This window comes from Dioscorea cayenensis, chromosome 19 (assembly GCF_009730915.1).
Source record: "Dioscorea cayenensis subsp. rotundata cultivar TDr96_F1 chromosome 19, TDr96_F1_v2_PseudoChromosome.rev07_lg8_w22 25.fasta, whole genome shotgun sequence".
NCBI lineage: Eukaryota > Viridiplantae > Streptophyta > Magnoliopsida > Dioscoreales > Dioscoreaceae > Dioscorea > Dioscorea cayenensis.
The window spans coordinates 27,053,344-27,071,354 of record NC_052489.1 but is presented as its reverse complement, the minus strand read 5'-3'; the positions used below and the strand labels follow the sequence as shown (position 1 = coordinate 27,071,354).

General features: G+C 36.3%; 3 protein-coding genes across 3 annotated transcripts; 1 reads left to right on the top strand and 2 right to left on the bottom strand.

Moving 5' to 3' along the window:
- Positions 1-31: 31 nt before the first annotated feature.
- Positions 32-8,797, top strand: LOC120283947 (zinc finger CCCH domain-containing protein 45). The gene is made up of 7 exons (XM_039290766.1): positions 32-491; positions 1,431-1,823; positions 2,742-2,904; positions 3,106-3,216; positions 5,884-5,952; positions 6,823-6,909; positions 7,703-8,797. The coding sequence occupies exons 1-7, from the start codon at positions 112-114 to the stop codon at positions 8,510-8,512; spliced, it is 2,013 nt and encodes a 670-aa protein (XP_039146700.1). The 5' UTR covers positions 32-111; the 3' UTR covers positions 8,513-8,797.
- A 322-nt stretch (positions 8,798-9,119) lies between these two features.
- LOC120249694 (protein NOI4-like) lies at positions 9,120-10,762 on the bottom strand. Its single transcript, XM_039258291.1, has 3 exons — positions 10,427-10,762; positions 9,379-9,579; positions 9,120-9,299 (listed from the first exon to the last, which is right to left on the bottom strand). The coding sequence occupies exons 1-3, from the start codon at positions 10,430-10,432 to the stop codon at positions 9,273-9,275; spliced, it is 234 nt and encodes a 77-aa protein (XP_039114225.1). The 5' UTR covers positions 10,433-10,762; the 3' UTR covers positions 9,120-9,272.
- Positions 10,763-10,982: 220 nt separating this feature from the next.
- Positions 10,983-15,384, bottom strand: LOC120249693 (BTB/POZ domain-containing protein At1g30440). The gene is given in 5 exon segments (XM_039258290.1): positions 10,983-11,722; positions 12,291-12,846; positions 12,848-13,512; positions 13,785-13,854; positions 14,543-15,384. Coding segments are annotated over 5 exon segments (1,902 nt in total). The 5' UTR covers positions 14,602-15,384; the 3' UTR covers positions 10,983-11,170.
- Positions 15,385-18,011: the final 2,627 nt, after the last annotated feature.

Below are 18,011 nucleotides of genomic sequence, written 5' to 3'. Positions count from 1 at the left end.
CACGATGAGGCTTTCTTGTTTCTTGTCTGCGAGTTTTATTATTCTTCTCCAAAAAAAACCTCTCTTTGTGAGCCAACGCGAAACCCTAGCTAGGTTTACACCTCCACCTCCATGGACGATCCCGATGGAGGCCTGAGCTTTGACTTCGAGGGCGGCCTCGATGCGGCCGTCCCGGCCGCCCCCGTTGCGGGATCCGCCTCACTCATGCCGTCCGAAGCCTCGGGGAACGCTGGAGTTGTGGGCGTCACTGGCGTCCCAGGTGATCCATCGGTGGTTATGGCCGGAGGTGGTGCTGGGAGGAGGAGCTTCCGGCAGACGGTGTGCCGGCACTGGCTGCGGAGTTTGTGTATGAAGGGAGATGCGTGCGGGTTCCTCCATCAGTATGATAAGTCTCGGATGCCTGTTTGCCGCTTTTATAGGCTTTATGGCGAGTGCCGCGAGCAAGACTGCGTGTATAAGCACACCAACGAGGATATCAAGGAGTGCAATATGTAAGCCTGTCTCTAATCCCCTCAAGTTCTTTAAATCTCTGTTTTTGATCTTATATTTTGCTAGAGTTTCCCACGGTTATTATAATTATGATTAGGTTATAAGGGATTGTGTTTGGATTGATGGTATAAAAAGAAAAGAGAGCAAATGATACTATTTTTGCCAGTTTTTTCTTTATGTTGATTCTATCATCATCCTTTATCCATGATCAATTCTGTTATTTTTTCCTTAATTCATGAACTGTTGGGATCTTGAACTGACGAAATGTGGTTGTTGGAAGATGATCTTCTGAAGAGACTCATTGCTTGCGAACAGAGCTTAAATGTGGGCATTGTGGATAAATTTTGATATTGTTATTTAAAGCTGATCAAGACTTTTATAAAAGATAATGAGGGGATTTGTTTATGTGCTCATTGTCAAACTCTTTAATATGTTTGTTTATGCGACTAAATATAACTTGTATAGCTAACTTAAATTTATTTGGCGCCTTATTTAAGATTTCATTGGGCTAAGTTAGCACTACTGTATTCATATATGATTTCTATATATTGTCTGAAGTGTGTCGAGGAAGTGAGTGTTTTGCTGATACAAGCAATACCTGATTTGTTATATTTTTGTATATGAAGTATTTGCTCTGATTTCTCAGCTGGTATTAACTTATTTAATGTCTCAGCTGGTATTAACTTATTTAATGTCTAAGGAAAAGATGAAAAGATGAAAAGATGAAAAGAAGATCCAATATAAAAAGATAAAGAAAGGATTATGAAGATCCGGTTAAAAAAAAAAAGAAGATTAAAAAGTAAAACATAGTAAAATAAATTTTAGAATCATAGCTTAATTGTTGGATATGTAAAAAACTAAATGCTGCTTTGCATTCAAACTAAATGCTGCTGCCTGTAACAATAAATTTTTAAACTAAATGCTGCTTTGCATTCTTCCAGGTACAAAATGGGTTTCTGTCCGAATGGTCCGGATTGTCGATATCGACATGCAAAGTTACCAGGACCCCCTCCGTCTGTGGAAGAAGTTCTTCAAAAGATTCAGCATTTGAGTTCTTTTGGTTATGGATCTTCAAACAAATTTTTTCAGCACAGAAACAATGGTTACACTCAGTCCGAGAAGCCTCAGTTTTCCCAAGGCTCAGCTGCTCCTAATCAAGTGACACCAGTGAACTCAGCTGTTACCCTTGCTCCACCCAATGCACAGCAGACACAATCACAGCCACAACAGCCTCAGCAACAACAAGCTAGTCAGGTTCAGGCACAGAATCCTTTAAATGGCTCATCAAACCAAGTCAATAGAATAGCCTCACCACTTCCTCAAGGGCAATCTAGGTGTGTCTGGAGTTTCTAGAGCGATCAGGTTTTGTAAAAAAAAAAAGAACAAACAGTCATTTCAGTGTTATATGGTGAAATAATTCCTAAAGGTTCAATTTTATCTGTATTTGCTTCTATGGAACTTTTAGCATTGGATATTTCATTGTAGTTTTATAATTTATTTATAATCGGGATGTTAAATATTTTTAAGAGTGATCCTTTGTCCTTGTGCTCCATTAACTTGCAATCAGAAGGTGATGAATTTATATTTCTTTTAAGCATTGAATTCTGTTGAATATAGTGTGATGTAGAATAGATAAATGTAGCTAGTCTAGTGCCTGCCAATGGAAATGCACTAAAATGCTGCAGTGAAGTGATGGCATTGAATATTTGCTCTTCACTTAATGGAATGACCTATTTATAAATATGAATCAGTGATTCTTTGACACTATATTAGCTGACTAAAAATTTTACACTCTGGTTGTCTGTTCTTGGAGGAATTTATAGGTGAAATTTGTAGTTCTTGTAGCCTTGTTTAGGAGTTGAATTTGATTGGTATGGAAACCCTGTGAGAAAGAGGCAGATGGAAGGTGGTCAAATGCCTATTTAAGGATCAAGAGCTGCAGTATTAAATGGAAGTGACATAAGTTCAGTGCATCTACTTTAGGCAACTATAGGTGTTGTTTTAGATCAATTCTTGAATGATGGCCTGTATTATGGAAAGTAGATTCTCCTCGTAGCTACTTTGTTTAAGCTTTATTCATGCCATTTATGTTTTTAGTATTATTTTGGTTCAAATTATACGGTTTCGTAGTGTCCTTCATATCCATGATTAAGATTTTATTCAATGCTTTGTAATTTTGTTATAGTTGGATATACATATATGTAATCAGTGCTCTTCTAATCAATTTTTTCATCTTGGAATATGAACTCTAGGTATTTTATTGTTAAAAGTTGCAACCGAGAAAATTTGGAAATATCTGTTCAGCAAGGTGTGTGGGCCACTCAAAGGAGTAATGAGGCTAAGCTTAATGAAGCTTTTGAATCCTCAGAGAATGTTATTTTGATATTCTCAATCAATAGAACTCAACGTTTTCAGGTAGTAATGAATTTCTCATTACTGTAACTTGCTTGTTGTGCTAGACATCAATTTATTAAATCTTCAGCAAGGTTGTTTGAGGAAAGTATCTATTTGGACAGTTCTTAGCATGGATCGCTGTGCAGATATGGTTTTAGCATGTTGCATGCTTTAGAATCTATTTGAATTGTCTAAAATGTTGATTTGTCTGTGTTTTATAAGGGTTGTGCGAAGATGACTTCAAAAATTGGTGGATTTATTGGGGGAGGCAATTGGAAATATGCACATGGAACTGCACATTATGGGCGGAACTTTTCCATCAAATGGTTAAAGGTAAAATGGTTTTAAGGTCTATTTTGATTTTCTTTAGTGCATTATTGCCCATTGTTTAGTTGTAACTTTACTAAATATCACCATATTGGTAAATAATCCGACATGTCACAATGCTATAGTTCTCTTATTACACCCTTGTTTAACTTATGTCAAGCACTGCTATAAAGGGGCTTTGTGAATGTTTCACTTTAAATCTAAGACAATCTTTTTCCCCATGCGCATCTATTGTGAACTTCATCAGGGATTTGCAGATTTGTTCAATTCAATAATTGCTTAATGTTTAGCAATGAGAAATAAGATGTCTGAAATGTTAGTGATTGCTCATTCATGAAGTTTAGATCATTAGGAAAATAGTCATTTATGTCTTTGTTTTTAATCTTGTGGTTTTTTCTTGGATATTAGCTTGATGGAAGTTTTCCAGATTAAACCTGACATCTTTGTTTTTATTGATTGAAAACATCATATTGATGGGGTGGTAGATAGATGCATGTCTACATGTAGAAGAGGATATGACAAACAGTTCAGCATCTTGAGTGGTAGAGTTGGAATTACCCTTGGAGTTTCAATCTTATCCTAAGCATCTGTTAGAAGGTCATCATGGTGACCCACCCATCCTAGTACCATATCCGATTCTAGAATAAGGTATGAATAGTCTTTAGCACTATAGAGTATCGTAGCTGGGCTGTTGTCTGTTTGATGTTTGTTTTCAAGCTTGGAATGAAAATTTTATGATGCTGGGAACATGTGGTGTTATGTGTTTTGAGACAATAAGGAAGGGCTAAGGCTGGTGTGGATAACAAAGATTCAGATGCTAAGGTGGAATATTATATCACTGAAGATAATAATTTAGGACATGAGACATTTTAAAATGTGTATTTGCAGAAAGCATGCTATTTAATTCTGTGAAGAGATGTTAGATCTCATTTCTTAGGGGCCTCGATAAAATTAGGATCTCTAATGTGGATAATGCTGGAGTGTAGTGGGTGTTTGCAGAAAGCTTGCTATTAGGAATTGCTGGTAGAGTTCAGCTTGTCTGTTACAATTATCAGGCTTGAAGTTGCGGGATAAAGTGGAAGGCACATGCCTCACGATAGAGCATGCTTGTAAAATTATGCTTACCTTGATAGTTGTTTCATGTCTTCTAGTGCAATTGATCATGCTATTGTAAATTATTGGTTTATTTGATACTGATATATACAAGGAAGAATCAAATACATTTATGTTGAGGAGGTAAAAGGATCACGAGGAATGGCTGCTGAAGGTAATGGTTATAAAACGAAAATAACGAAGGATGCTTCTAGGCAGCTAGTGTGAATAGTTTCTTAATTTTCACCATCCACAAAACTTGGGAGGGAAGCAATCCTTTTTACTTGTTAATGGAAATGGGTTAATCTGGAGTGCAAGTAGTGTATAGGTCTCTTTTCTTTCTACATAATTATTGTTGTTAGAATCAGCTGATTCCCACTTCATATCGGCTGATTTGGTTGGATTGAACCATCCCCTCCCCTCCTTTCCTACTATACATATCAGGGTCCTTTGAATCAGTGTGAGTCGTCTGATTTGTGCACAATTCAATTCATCCAATTCACTATTCACACTGATTCGGAAAATACTCTAAATTTAGGTGTTTTTTGGTATTGGGTTTCCAAAATTTTAAAAAAATTAAACACTTATCTAATTTATAATTTAAATGCCCAAGCCCATAACTCAGGTCATATTAAAAAAAACCCAAAACCATTGACACGTTCCTTCTTTTAAAAGAAAGGAGCCAAACCAACAGACAGAAATTATTTTAATGATGATGAGGATGAGGAGGAAGATAGAGGAATTGGTCTTGTTGGATGAAGATGGAGATGGGGGAGGAAGATCCTGATAACTTTGACTTAGCTGAATTTTTTGATTGCCATAAATGATTTTTTGATGTTTTTTTGTGATCATTGATCAAGATTATGTAAATATCATTGACATATATTCTTAGAGTAATTATAGGTGAATGATCAAGAACTTCAATTTGTTTGGGTTAGAAATATGTGGAATCTATTTTATATGAAATTTTAGGACTTATTATTATTCACGGTTTGATTCGATTCGCAATTCAGAAAATGAGCTTTCGGATTCATGATTTGATTTACAATTTGACGAGTATGTTCATAATACATAAATTTTTTTACTTGTGCACACATTATATGTAATCCTGCTGTTTGCGTATTTCCAATGTGATGGTTGGGGTTATGGGTATGTCTATTGTTATCTTCTGCTGTATATTCTTCTTGTTCGATTGGCAATCATATCTACTATCTGCTTCTTGAAAGCTATCCAAGCATTGTTTGAAGCATAAACAAAACATTTTGTGAGTATATTTATATGTTTAGGGTGATATATTCTATATGCTTTTAATATAAATTTACCAGTGATTGTAGCAAAGAAGTTCAAGCTTTGCATCACAGATCACAAATTTAACTAGGGTGTTATATTTATGCTTATGTTTATATTTGTGGCAATTGTTAATCATTCATATTGTTTTGAATTATCTAAATGACTTGTAGAATTTGTACTCACCATAACAATTATCATTCTCATCTTCCTCACCTTTGTAGTTTATGTTGATTGCACTTTTGTTTTAATCCTTTAATACTGTTATTTTATTGAACTTATTTTATGGTGCAGCTATGTGAGTTGTCCTTCCACAAAACTCGTCATCTTCGAAATCCGTATAATGATAACCTACCGGTGAAGGTAATGGATATGATAAACTTATTCGGCAAGTCATACTAAATATGCCTTTGATGGTCTATTTCCTGTCTGATATGATATGGCTTTTATGTGGGATACTATAAACCACTAGGTCCATGCTTCATCTTTCTACTCAAGATTGTTTTTATCCAGGATTCCATTAAGAATTCCGCTTAAATTTTTCTCTGGCATGTAAATATGCTTGTATAGTGTAGTTTTGAGCAATTTTCACTTGCAGTTTTGATCGATCTACTATTATCAGATAACATGCATTAATTGCTTCACTAGATGCTTTTGTGTTGTTAATTTTTTCATGCCTGATGTAAGTGCATGGCGGTAGTGTCTTATGTTTTAGTTGAAGACATTTTGGTGTGGTACTACTTTCTGCTCTTCTAGTGTGGTTGATTTGCTCATGGCTGTCACTTAGTCAATGCATTCACCTTTTGTCATTTAATCACATGCTTTTTAGGATCCTAGGTGTTATTTGTCACAAAATATTATATTCAGGAGCATGGCTCAAATTTGCAATGCCTTTGGCACACATTGGCTTTAATGGGAGTGTACTGTTTGGTGGGAAGATGCCACTTCCATGAGGTAAAAGAGTTCATGGAGGTGGCATAAGGTTGAAGTTCACCAAGCTTATGGGTAATGTAATTTTTTGCACTTTTTGTTTATAACTGGATTTTCCCATTGTAGATATTCTCTTTGTTGTGATTTAGGCCTAGCATTTTAATTGAATATATTTGCCGGAAAGCATTGTCTATGTTTTACCAAGTAGTTGGAAATTTAGTGGTCATAACTCATGCCTGCAGGATAAAATTGATTTTATTATGTTTTTTTTTAATATTCTTATAAATTACTCAATACTTTCAGATAAGCCGTGATTGCCAAGAATTGGAACCTTTTATTGGTGAGCAATTGGCTTCTCTACTTTACCTTGAGCCTGATAGTGAACTCATGGTATGCTATTACTTGGATCATTGTTCTGAATTTTATGTTTTGTCTTGTTTGGTGCATGAGCAAGTTTGATTCCGTCCCTTTGCAGACAGTACATATTCTTGTGAATTGTTAGTTGCATAGTTTTGTGTGTGCATGATCTTGTGTATGTTTATTTTTGAATAACATGGTTTTGGTGTACCTTTCTAAATATTAGGTAACATGACTATCCCTTCTTTTGAATCACCTTTTTTTAAAAATTTTTTATCAATAGTTCCACACTATAATGTGGAGTCTTCCCATTGCTTGAAGAAACACATGCACAATCTTAACTGTGTTGCTCAAGTGATCATTGGACTTGCAGATGTGCATTTTATCTATTTCCAATTTAGCATCTATCTATGTCAACATATAACACCCTCCTGCTTCAACCACTAATTGCATGATCATGCATAAATGCTGCAGTTATGAACTCATCCCATTTCTTGCATGTGTCAATTCCTGCACAGGTGCATGCTGACTTTTATATGAATTGTGATACATGTGACACGAAAGAATCCTGTTAGACATCCTTCTATAATAAACCATACCATATCCTCAAGGCTTTTCTCACGTTAATTTGAAGTTCATGATAGAAGCTTTCAATTCATTAACATGAATGCTGAAGGGTGTTTATGTGAAGTTTTTTATCATCAAATCCGCCATCTGAAGATTTATGAAATTTGGCATGCCATCTGAACTACATGCTTCAACAATGAAATTTTGACTTGTTCTTGGTCGAAAAAGTAGTATTATACTTTAAGTTTTTCTATTGCAGGCAATGTTTGTTGCTGCAGAAGCAAAACGTGAGGAAGAGAAGGCTAAAGGAGTCACCGCAGATGCCGCAGCAGATAATCAGGATATTGTGTTGTATGAGGACAATGAGGAAGAGGAGGAAGAAGAAAGTGAGGAAGAGGATGATAGCTTTAATCAAGCGGTGCAAGGCAGAGGGAGAGGTAGAGGAATGCCATGGCAGCCACCGATGCCAATGATCAGAGGAGGAAGGCCCATGCTCTCTGGTTTCCCTCCAGCAATGATGGGTGCTGATGGTTTTGGCTTCGGGCCAGTTGCACCAGATGGTTTTGCTACACCAGATCTTTTTGGCATGCCTCCGAGGGTCTTCGGACCATTTGGTGGCCCTGCAGGCATGGGCTTTCCTGCTCGGCCTGCCCAGCCTGGGGCTATGTTTCCCATGGGTAGCCTTGGAATGATGATGGGTGCCGGTCGGACACCATTCATGGGTGGAATGAACATGGCTAGAGCAAACCGGCCAATTGGAGTGGCCCCATTCCTCCATCCACCACCTCCCCCACTCAACAATCGAATTGTGAAGAAAGATCAGAAAAGGCTAGTTGGTGATCAGGGGAGCAAGGGTCAGGACTCATCAGGAGGTGCTGGTGGAGAGGACGATGATAGGTTCCAATCGAGCCTGAAGTCCCAGCATGAGGGTAAGTATGGTATGGATAATGAGGAGAGTGAAAGTGAGGATGAGGCACCTAGGCGATCGAGACATGGAGAAGGCAAGCGGAAGAGACGTGGCTCGCAGGGGGAGTCTGCATCTGACCAGTGGGAGACACCATTGGCTTAAGTATTATTACCTGTGACATACAAGAACCTAATTCTTTTTTCCCCTGAAACCATGCCTGGTTCTTCTTGTAATATGCATTAACCCAGAGCATGAGAATTTTATGATGTTTACAAGGATAATATGTTAGATGGATTCAGTTGTATGTGTTTATTATGATGGATGTATAAGCATACAGTATTCAGTAAAAATCTGCAGTCATTGAACTTGTTCTGATTAGAAATGATTTGAATTCGGATATGTAAATCATTCTGCGTTAGTTTCAAGCGAATTTTGAGTCTTGAAGCAGTTGATTTTGTTTGTTCTACTGGCATTTATTACTTGCCTCTATTTTGCTCTTATGGTTAACTGACAACAAGGATGCTTTTGATATGACAAGTTTTATGTGTTGATTAGACTGAATACTGCAGATGGGAAAGTTATCTATCTGTTTATTGCCAGAAATAAAATTATTATCATATTTGTTTTGTATTTTTGCTGTGTATGTAAAAAAAAAAAAAGGGACAAATTTATTCAAGTCAAGAAAGTCTCCCTCACCAGCAGATATATCTATATATATATATATATATATATATAATAGTTGAAAAAAAAAACAAAAAAGGAAATAAATAAAAGAAGTTGCCCTCCATCTCTTTTATATAACAGTTCCTCCATCCAGTTATATAAGGATCATAGGACAATGATATATGCATAATTATCAGGTGAAATGGTCAACGAAAATATCAAGTTTATCCACTCCAAAGTTCTCCACCAGCAGCAGCACTCAACCACAACAAAACCACTTTCTTCTCTGCAACAAGGAATGAAAAATCATCAAAATGCAAGAATGCCTGGCAGATTAAAAAGATAATGATCAGCAAGAATGATACATTTGTTCTTGGATATTGGTAGTTCAGATCACGGTGATAAGCACCAGCATTATTTCTCCGGTCGGATGTGGTTGCACTTGTACTTGTGGTTGATTTTTTCTCATCTCGAGCCTTGTTAAATATGACAGTGAATCCTTCAGCAGATGCAGGGTTATTCACATCCCATTCTCCAAATTTAGGTAGTGGCCTGCCTCCTTTCTCCTGCACACCGCAAAGTTTAAAACCAGAGATACAAAAGACCAGCAATTAGTTAAATAAGGGTATGAAAAATTGTTATGTTATGATTGGATTCTTCCTGTTATATCCAGGGAATAATGTGCTATAAATTTATCATTGTATTTCATCATTTGAGAAAAAGTATAAATCAAACAAACAGATTCTCAAAAATTTGGAAGGATTATTCATTGCATTTTGCCCAGTTTTATGACATTAACCTCAATCAAGAATTAAGTGCCAAAGGCTTATTCAGAAGAAAAAAAAATTGATTGGTTCATTGGTAGAAGTTATTCACTAGATCTTGGTGTGAAGCTGTGATGCCTTTTTTGTCATTGATTAATATTGACAGAGTCTTATGAACTACTGATTGTTTAAATTCTGAAATTAATGGCATCAATTGCAACAAGAAAGATTAAATTCATGAAGATTCCCAGCTATGGACTTGATAGAAGATGGACAATGAAAAAGAGAATAAACAAGATGATGTTTGTTTGTCATTTTTCTTTCTTTATAAAGAAAATACAATATCCTCCACAACCAATTACATTTCTGTACTTAAAAAATTGCAGGTCTGTATTGTTCCAAATCTGCAAACATACCCAAAGACGACGAGAAGGACAACCAACCAACTAAAATTTCTCCACAAATCAATCACTCAAATTCATGTATAATTTCATTTAACAACAATCAAAGATCTAAGCTCAATTGTAACACACAGACATTCAAAGAAACCAAAAGCATCAACACTTTCAAATTCAATCCACAATCCAATGCACATAGACAAATACAAATATAAGCACACAAACAAGGCCGGAGAAGAGATGAGGCTTACCGCCATGGATATATATGGTAGAATTGGAGCAGAGATTGACCAACAGAGAAGGAGAGGGTGAGGGAGAGATTGAGAGAAGGATGGAGGATGGAGGAATGCAGAGAGGGGAGTTTGAGAAAATCATAAGAAGGAGGGGGTTCGCGCGCCGCGTGGCCACCGCGGTGCAACCGTATGCCCCGCCCTTCTCATTGTAACTCCCCACTTCCCGAATCCTTTTTCCTATTTTTGGATCTCAACTTCCTAAAACTCCTATTTTTGGGACTAAAGATCACATTTTTACCAGAAAATATAACTGTCATTCAATTCCTCAATACCAACTTTTAATCAATATTTTTATGTTGAACAACCAAGAAAAAAACAAAGAGCAAAATTTATGCATTTCAGTTTGATTATGATTTTATGTAAACAGTCATCAGTAAACAATAGAAAGAGAATTATCCAATCCTGTATAACAATCAGCTCACACGTTAGAGTTAGAAAGACAGTAAATTTCACAAGGATTGGATCAAGGACAAGAAGGAAGTTTACTCTTTTTGTGTTTTTTTTTAACCTTCACTTGATAATATTAACTGTCATTTGAATTTCAATTTGAGTTTCAGTTTCCCAATGTTACTTCTAATCAATCTTGACATTTCATGCAGGAAAAGAAGAGAATTTTCCAATGCTGTACAATAATCAGCTCACACATTTGAGTTACAAAAACAGTAAAACTTACATGCATTGGATTAAGGAGAAGAAGGAAGCTTACTCCTCTATGGACAATTGCTTCCTGTGCTTTGTAAGCTTCAATTGTTGTTGTTGTTTACCGAGCTTTCCTGTCGCACTCTTCTGATCATTCACTGAACTCTCCTGAGCACTGCACATCTGGGACTTGATCTTGAAACCAAACTTAGAAACACTACTCCAACCACTCTTTCCACGGCCTAATTTCTCGATCTCCTGTCGCATGTTTGAGCACTCCTTCTCGAGTTCTGAGACCCTCAACCTCATGCTGTCCATTCCTACTTTCAACACTTGGTTCTCCCTGACAGTTGTGGCCCAACCGCCAGCGTCACCTGAGGCTGGAAGAGCACCACTTCTGAGTGGCATTGATCCATCAAGATTTTCAGAGACTAAGAAGCAACCGGCTATCGATGTTCTTAGCTGAAGCTGCTCAAAGAAGAGGACTTGAACCACAACTCGCAGAGGAAGCCTCTCATTCTGTGCGGCATGAGTGCATGCTTCCAGGGAGAGCTTCTGGCAATCCAACAACCTGCAGAGCTGTTCTCTCTCTGAATCTGTGAGCCATGGGTGTGCCTGTAGATCAAGACACAAAGTTGCATTTAAAAGAATGTAGTAAAGGAATTCATATGCAATAATAGTGGCAGGAGATCTTGATGAAGGATGTTAGAAGAAGCTGGCATAAAGATGAGCAGAATTAGAGTTTGTGATCAATCTTTGATCAAAGTCCTCTTCTTCTAATTGATTCAAGGTAAAACCTTAATTCTCATGTCAACTAGTTTATGACAATTAACAATCGAGATTAGTAGTAAGCATTTTATCTTTACTGAAACTTTTAAACTAAATAAAATTTAGGGTCAGAAAAGATTAAAGATTACTTCAGGAATGTATCCACCAGAATAATTCCTTCCCAGTGACTTCAAAACTAGCTGCAGTTCTAAGCCAATTCTCATGCATCTCAACTTGCACATCACTAATGCAAAGAGCATTGGCAAAAGAATTACGTCTAACAGAACAGGAAATAAGTGTATGAAAACTACCGATTTCAGTGAAAATTGCACAATGATCAATTTGTGAAGAATGAGTTGCTCACATAAGACCAGTTCGAGTTTTCATATAATGTAGAATAGGATGCTTTGCTTACCTTCAAGTATATATCTATTGCACGATAGAGTCCATCGTCTAATGGCCGGGCATACTCAGGTACAGCAGCAGTCAGAGACTCAAATTTTGGCAGTTTCAAGTTAACATCTGGTGCAACTTCTGCCAGGAACCCATCAATAAGCTTTGAAACTGTAGTTAACGGAGTCAGTGAAGGTGATCCAATCAACTGCTCATCATCAACCAAAGGTGATGCACCACCAGTTGCCTGATCCATTGCCAAGAAATGCTCGAGAATGCGTTGAATGCATTCAACATTATAAAGTGTCTCCATGGTATATGAAAAATTAGGCATCAACAAGTCATCTAATGAGGCCTGATCAAGCTGCATTCCTATCCTCCTCTCCAAGTTAGAAATGCAAGATGGATTCGCCTTCAAAATCATTGCAGTGCGAAGAAGGCCAAGCAGAAACTTTGTTGATGCTACCCCCTTCTGCCCAGGCAGCAATTTATCGATCTCTTCAAGTAGATTTTTCTGTTCCTCATCAGATAACACATTTGTCAATGCTAATGATGCTAGTCGACCATTGTTTTCACTGAAAGCTATGACGTCTACCCAATCCAGGCAAGTATTTTTTGGCATAATGTGCCAGTGAACCGGCAATGTTTTCTTCTCTAACATTTCTAGATTCCATTACTGAGATAAGCCTCTTGTACAAAGGAAAGCTCAGAGAGGACACATCCTCATACCACCAATCAGAAGAAGAATTTATCGGCCTGGCTCCCGTGCTAATACCATTCCACAAAAGACTTCCTCCGGGGCTTTGCCTGGAGCTATGCTCCATCATTGGCCACCCGAACAAGTTTGGGTCTGTGCATGCCTTTACGGCTAAGGATTCAATGCATCTCTTCACTATGTGTATATCTTCGGCATAAGAGAGGACATCATCACATGTCTGAAGTGCCTTGATTGAATCTCTCCAACTTCTTAGAACTACTTGGTTAAAGAAAACCTCAGTCTGAGAAATCAAGTTATCCTCTGCAATTTCTTCCGTCATTTCAAGATGTTCAGCAGCACAACGAAGACATACAACATTAGAGGCAGTCAATTCAAGCTTCACACCATAACAAAACCTTGCGACGAGTTCAAATGCTTTAGGGCCACCAGGAACATCATGTAGTTTTATAATACACTCCTCCTCTTGATCATCAGTTTTTTCTGCTATCAACTTTTCTAGGACGCCACTTTTGGATATCAGAGGAAACTGCAAGAAGGAAACCAAATTAGAAACCATAATCAGTATTTGCAACCGTACTTGAAACTTGATTTTTCATTTAAGCTTACAATCAAACAAAATAAAGAGACAGACTACATGTACAAACAATATTGGTCAAAAACCCAAAAAATTTTAACTTTCCTCATTTCATTAGGATCAAGTTGATTCTAGAGAATATAGAGACAAAGATATTAAGACTAAAAGCAGGTGACACAACATATAAGCCTGAAATGAGGAATTTTGATATTTATGGTCCTCACCTTGTGAAGATGAAATGACATTTCCTCAACTTCAACAGTAACATCGCTGGGGAGCCCAGTTGTGCAAAACCTGAAAGATTGGCAATGCCATAAAATTAAGCATATTCTCTGTGGATGGATAAACTAGTTATGCAATTTCAGCATTCCTCTCTGAATTTTTTTAACCTTATCTGATTTAGAAGATGTTATACAAATCAAAAACAACAAACACATACATGAAAAACTCGAGAAACCATACACGATCGCATCCATGAAGTTATACATCCCACATTGCTAGGCATCTTTATTTATAGGCAGAGTTGTCAGCTATTGTCATCAATTGCAAGGCTCAGAACTTGAATTCCCAGCCAGAAGCACACATTCAAATATATATATATATATATATATATATCAACACGAGCCGCAGGAACAGCTAATGTTATGGTATGAAATACCTTTAGTCATAGGTTACACTCAAATGCTAAACAACACCAGAGTTATCAAGTTAATTTAGCATTTAGATCTATACTACATTCAGTGACTCAACTTCTGCAGTATGGATGTGTCTGGATTGAAGTAAGAAAGATGAAAAGATGACAGAAAAATTAAGTCAGATATTGTCCACTGATTATTTATCATTATTTCCCCCAACGCAATCAATCACTAATAACAAATCTTCAACAGAAGAACATGAAGCAAGGACGAATGAAAATGGCAGGTCAATCCAAAAGCACTCATGGACAAAAGAATGCATGTTGAAGAGGGGAATGCAGCATTACCAGGCCTGTCCTCGCCGTTGGAATGCATCAGCTTTTGATCCCAGCTTCATACAGGCCATCTTGATCAAGCCTTGTACTTGAACTTGGAGAAAGAATCAACTGGAAGTTGAACAGATCCAGAAATCCAAGATCAACAGCAAACTTTGGACAACAAAGATCACAACTTTAAAAGCAAAAGCCCAAATCTTAATTCAAAGAGAGAACTCCAGACTGTGAAGAAGATAAAACCTGAAGCTTCCAATCTATGACCTAAATCATCACATTTGAGCCCTAAGATCCTCTAATTGAAAAGAAAGAAAGAAACAAAGAGAACAGGTGAAATTTCAGCACAAGAGCACCCTCAGGAGACAAAAGCCCACTCAAAAATCAGCCAATATGAACTCGAAAAGCCATACAAAATCGCACATTTATAGACATCTTCACCAAAGTCTTACCCAGATCAACCACAACACAAGCAAAAAAAAAAACCACACCAAAACCTGAAGAAAGATCACAACTTGAAATCAACACAAGCAAACATAAAAAATTCTACACAAGTTTGAAACTCACCTCCCCCCAACAAATACATACAAAATGTAGTACCACTACAACCACCAACTACACATGCCCCAAGACCTCAAAACCAACAAATCCATAATCATGGCAACAAGGCCACTAAGCACAAAAAATCAATGACCCAGTGAGACCAATCCCACATCCAGCACTAATAGAACCCACAAAAGCAGGCTGTAAGGCCAGTTTCTATTCTGTCTTTTCCTTTATCCCACACACTCCACTCCAACTGCCCTCCACAAATTACAGAGATGGTAGGTGGGGACCATGAAGCACGCAGCAAATGCAAACCCAGTCTGTCAAGAAAAGGACAAAGAGTGTGAAGACTCCAATGCAGGCCTAAGAATTTAATAACCAAAGATATATATATATATATATATATTATATAGAACTTTGAAAGGAGTGAGTTTGAGGCAAAGTTTGTCAATGTTTCATGATTTCCAATGGAATTCATTAGAACAATTGTGAAAAAGAGAGAAGCTACAAGCTAGACATTGTTTCTCTAATAATGGTTTTGGATCTAATAAGAAAACCTTCAAGAGAAAAATTAATAAACTTGATAAAGAACAAATTCTACACCTTTTGAATTTTGGTTGGAAGGACTACAATCTTCAGAAAACTAACATATAGAAAACAACATTCATGAAGTATTAAAATTGTGCAAGTGGAGAGAGCTATGAACAGTAACCTATAACTAAATGAAAACACTAGACTATTTCAGGATGTCAACATCATTGGTTCTATGATACATTTTTTTATATTGCTTGAACGTTTAAAATATTGATATACATGTGAGACATGCAGATAAGTATGCATACTAGATTGATAGATTCATTGAATGAATGCAAATTAAAAGACAAAAAAAAAAAGGAAATAAAATAAAATAAACAGAGTAAGGATTTTTTTTTTTAATAAGTTCATAGTTTTATCCGCTCAATTATATTTATAAGTGCTCTGCTTCTCCATTTGGTGCTTTGTAGTTGGAGTCAAAGTCTATCACGCATTCAGCGGGACGACTTCTCTTCCATTCTTGTTGTCCTTGTTCAAGCTGTTGAAAAAAACATAGCTTTCTTTAAATGCAAAAGAAGAAGAAGAAGAAGAAGAAGAAGATTAGTTAAATAAAAAAATATCATTTGTCCTTGAAAACACTTGCAGACTTGTTCCATGGTTATCTACAGAGGCTATTAGCAACCAATCTTACCTTATGATTTTTTTTTCTTCAAATCTACACAAAGTCAATTTATTGTTTAGACTGTTAGATGTGCCTAACTCCATGATTGATCTTTCTGACTACCTTATGGTCCTAATCAGTGAACAAATTTAGTGCTTGCTATATGTTGAAATTTTTGAATTGAAAAGAACAATTGAGAGTTTATAATCAGACTGCAGTATATATATATTGTGTGTATCACTTAGGATTATTAAATTTTGTGTGTATCTTCACAAAATATGAATATTAAGCAAATGATAAACAAATATATTGAAATTGTCACCACCACCATAATAACCGAGCGGTGAAATATATATATATATTTATTAAAGTGGATAAACCACAAACTTTATTGAGAAAAGAAAATGAACAAAGAACAGAAAATACAAACAACAAATGCAGAAAAAGAAACAATAACAACTAGATAAGAAGGCTATTATCAACAGTAATAGGCTTCTAACAATACAACCAAACTAAGAAAAGAAAGAGGTAACAAAATACAAAGAACAAGCAAACAACGGAGAAGACGAAGTCCCCCAAAAAGAAGCAAAGGTCTTCAACTGTTGTTAAAAGATTAGGGAGGTGAACTACACCCGAGATGGCGAATCCACGGTGTTGATGTGCTCCGTAGAACAAGTACCAAGGAAAAACAAGAGCACGGTTGAGTTTCTGGGAAGAATCAGAAAGAATGTGATGAACTATGGATCCCTAGCTGCAGAAAACCATGCGAGAATCATATAAATATTTTAGCAATAATAGTGAATAACTTCCATACAAGAGACCAAGCATTCCCCCCCGATTTCAGACTCAAAATCTATCAAACACAAACAAAGTAGAAAAACATTGCTTCCTAAGCATTTCTCTCTCAATGCATGTTAAGGTTAAGGTGAAATAAGGTGTTCATGTGGAGTACATTGCGAAGGTTGTTAAATATATATTAAAATTTATTTAAGAATAACATGTTGTTCCAACTTTTTTCTTCTCTCTAATATTGCTGTCAGATGTAAGATAAAAAAACCCAAGTTATTAAAATTTCTTTGTTTTTGATGGAAATATGATTTTAATACCTATTTTGTTTTGATAAAATTATATATATGTTTTCGAGTTATTAAATTTTCTTCCCGTTTGCACCATCCATGAAGTTATTGATTTTGGATTTTTAATGTTAGAGTTGTATTTTGGGATATTTTTTTCTTGTATTCTTTCATTTATATGTATATATTTGTTATAAAAGCGAGAGTGTTGTTAGTCGAGGAACAAACATGCATAAAAATACATTGGCTATGATGATTTATCAACTTCAAAGATAAATTTTTTCTGATCTACAACTCTGGAAGAGAGTCAGTGCATAAATCTCTTACAAAGCATTTGATGCCTTGTGAGTTGAGCAGCTTAAACTCGAGATTCTTTGAACACAAGGTAAGTGAGTAAACATCTGGCTATTCTTCAGTTTTCTTCACTCGTAAATTTTTTTTATTTTTTGCCAAGTGAGATTATGATTTACCTATTTTTAAAATATTAAAATACAATTCTGTTCAAATCTAAGCGTTTCTCATAAGCATTATGGAAGTTTGTTTCTCAAAGTGACATCAAAAGGTTCCATTTGCCACCCATCAATAAACCAAACAAATTGGTAGAAATATACTCATAACATAACATAGGGAACAAAATGAAAGAAATCTTCAACATAGACTATATATTAAAAAA

Excerpts from the sequence above, each read along its gene's own strand:
- LOC120283947 (XM_039290766.1), top strand. The coding sequence starts at position 112 with ATGGACGATCCCGATGGAGGCCTGAGCTTTGACTTCGAGGGCGGCCTC. Across the intron at positions 492-1,430 it reads GATATCAAGGAGTGCAATAT|GTACAAAATGGGTTTCTGTC; the intron begins GTAAGCCTGTCT and ends GCATTCTTCCAG. Across the intron at positions 6,910-7,702 it reads AGCCTGATAGTGAACTCATG|GCAATGTTTGTTGCTGCAGA; the intron begins GTATGCTATTAC and ends TTTCTATTGCAG.
- LOC120249694 (XM_039258291.1), bottom strand. Across the intron at positions 9,300-9,378 it reads ACCAATATCCAAGAACAAAT|AGAAGAAAGTGGTTTTGTTG; the intron begins GTATCATTCTTG and ends TCCTTGTTGCAG.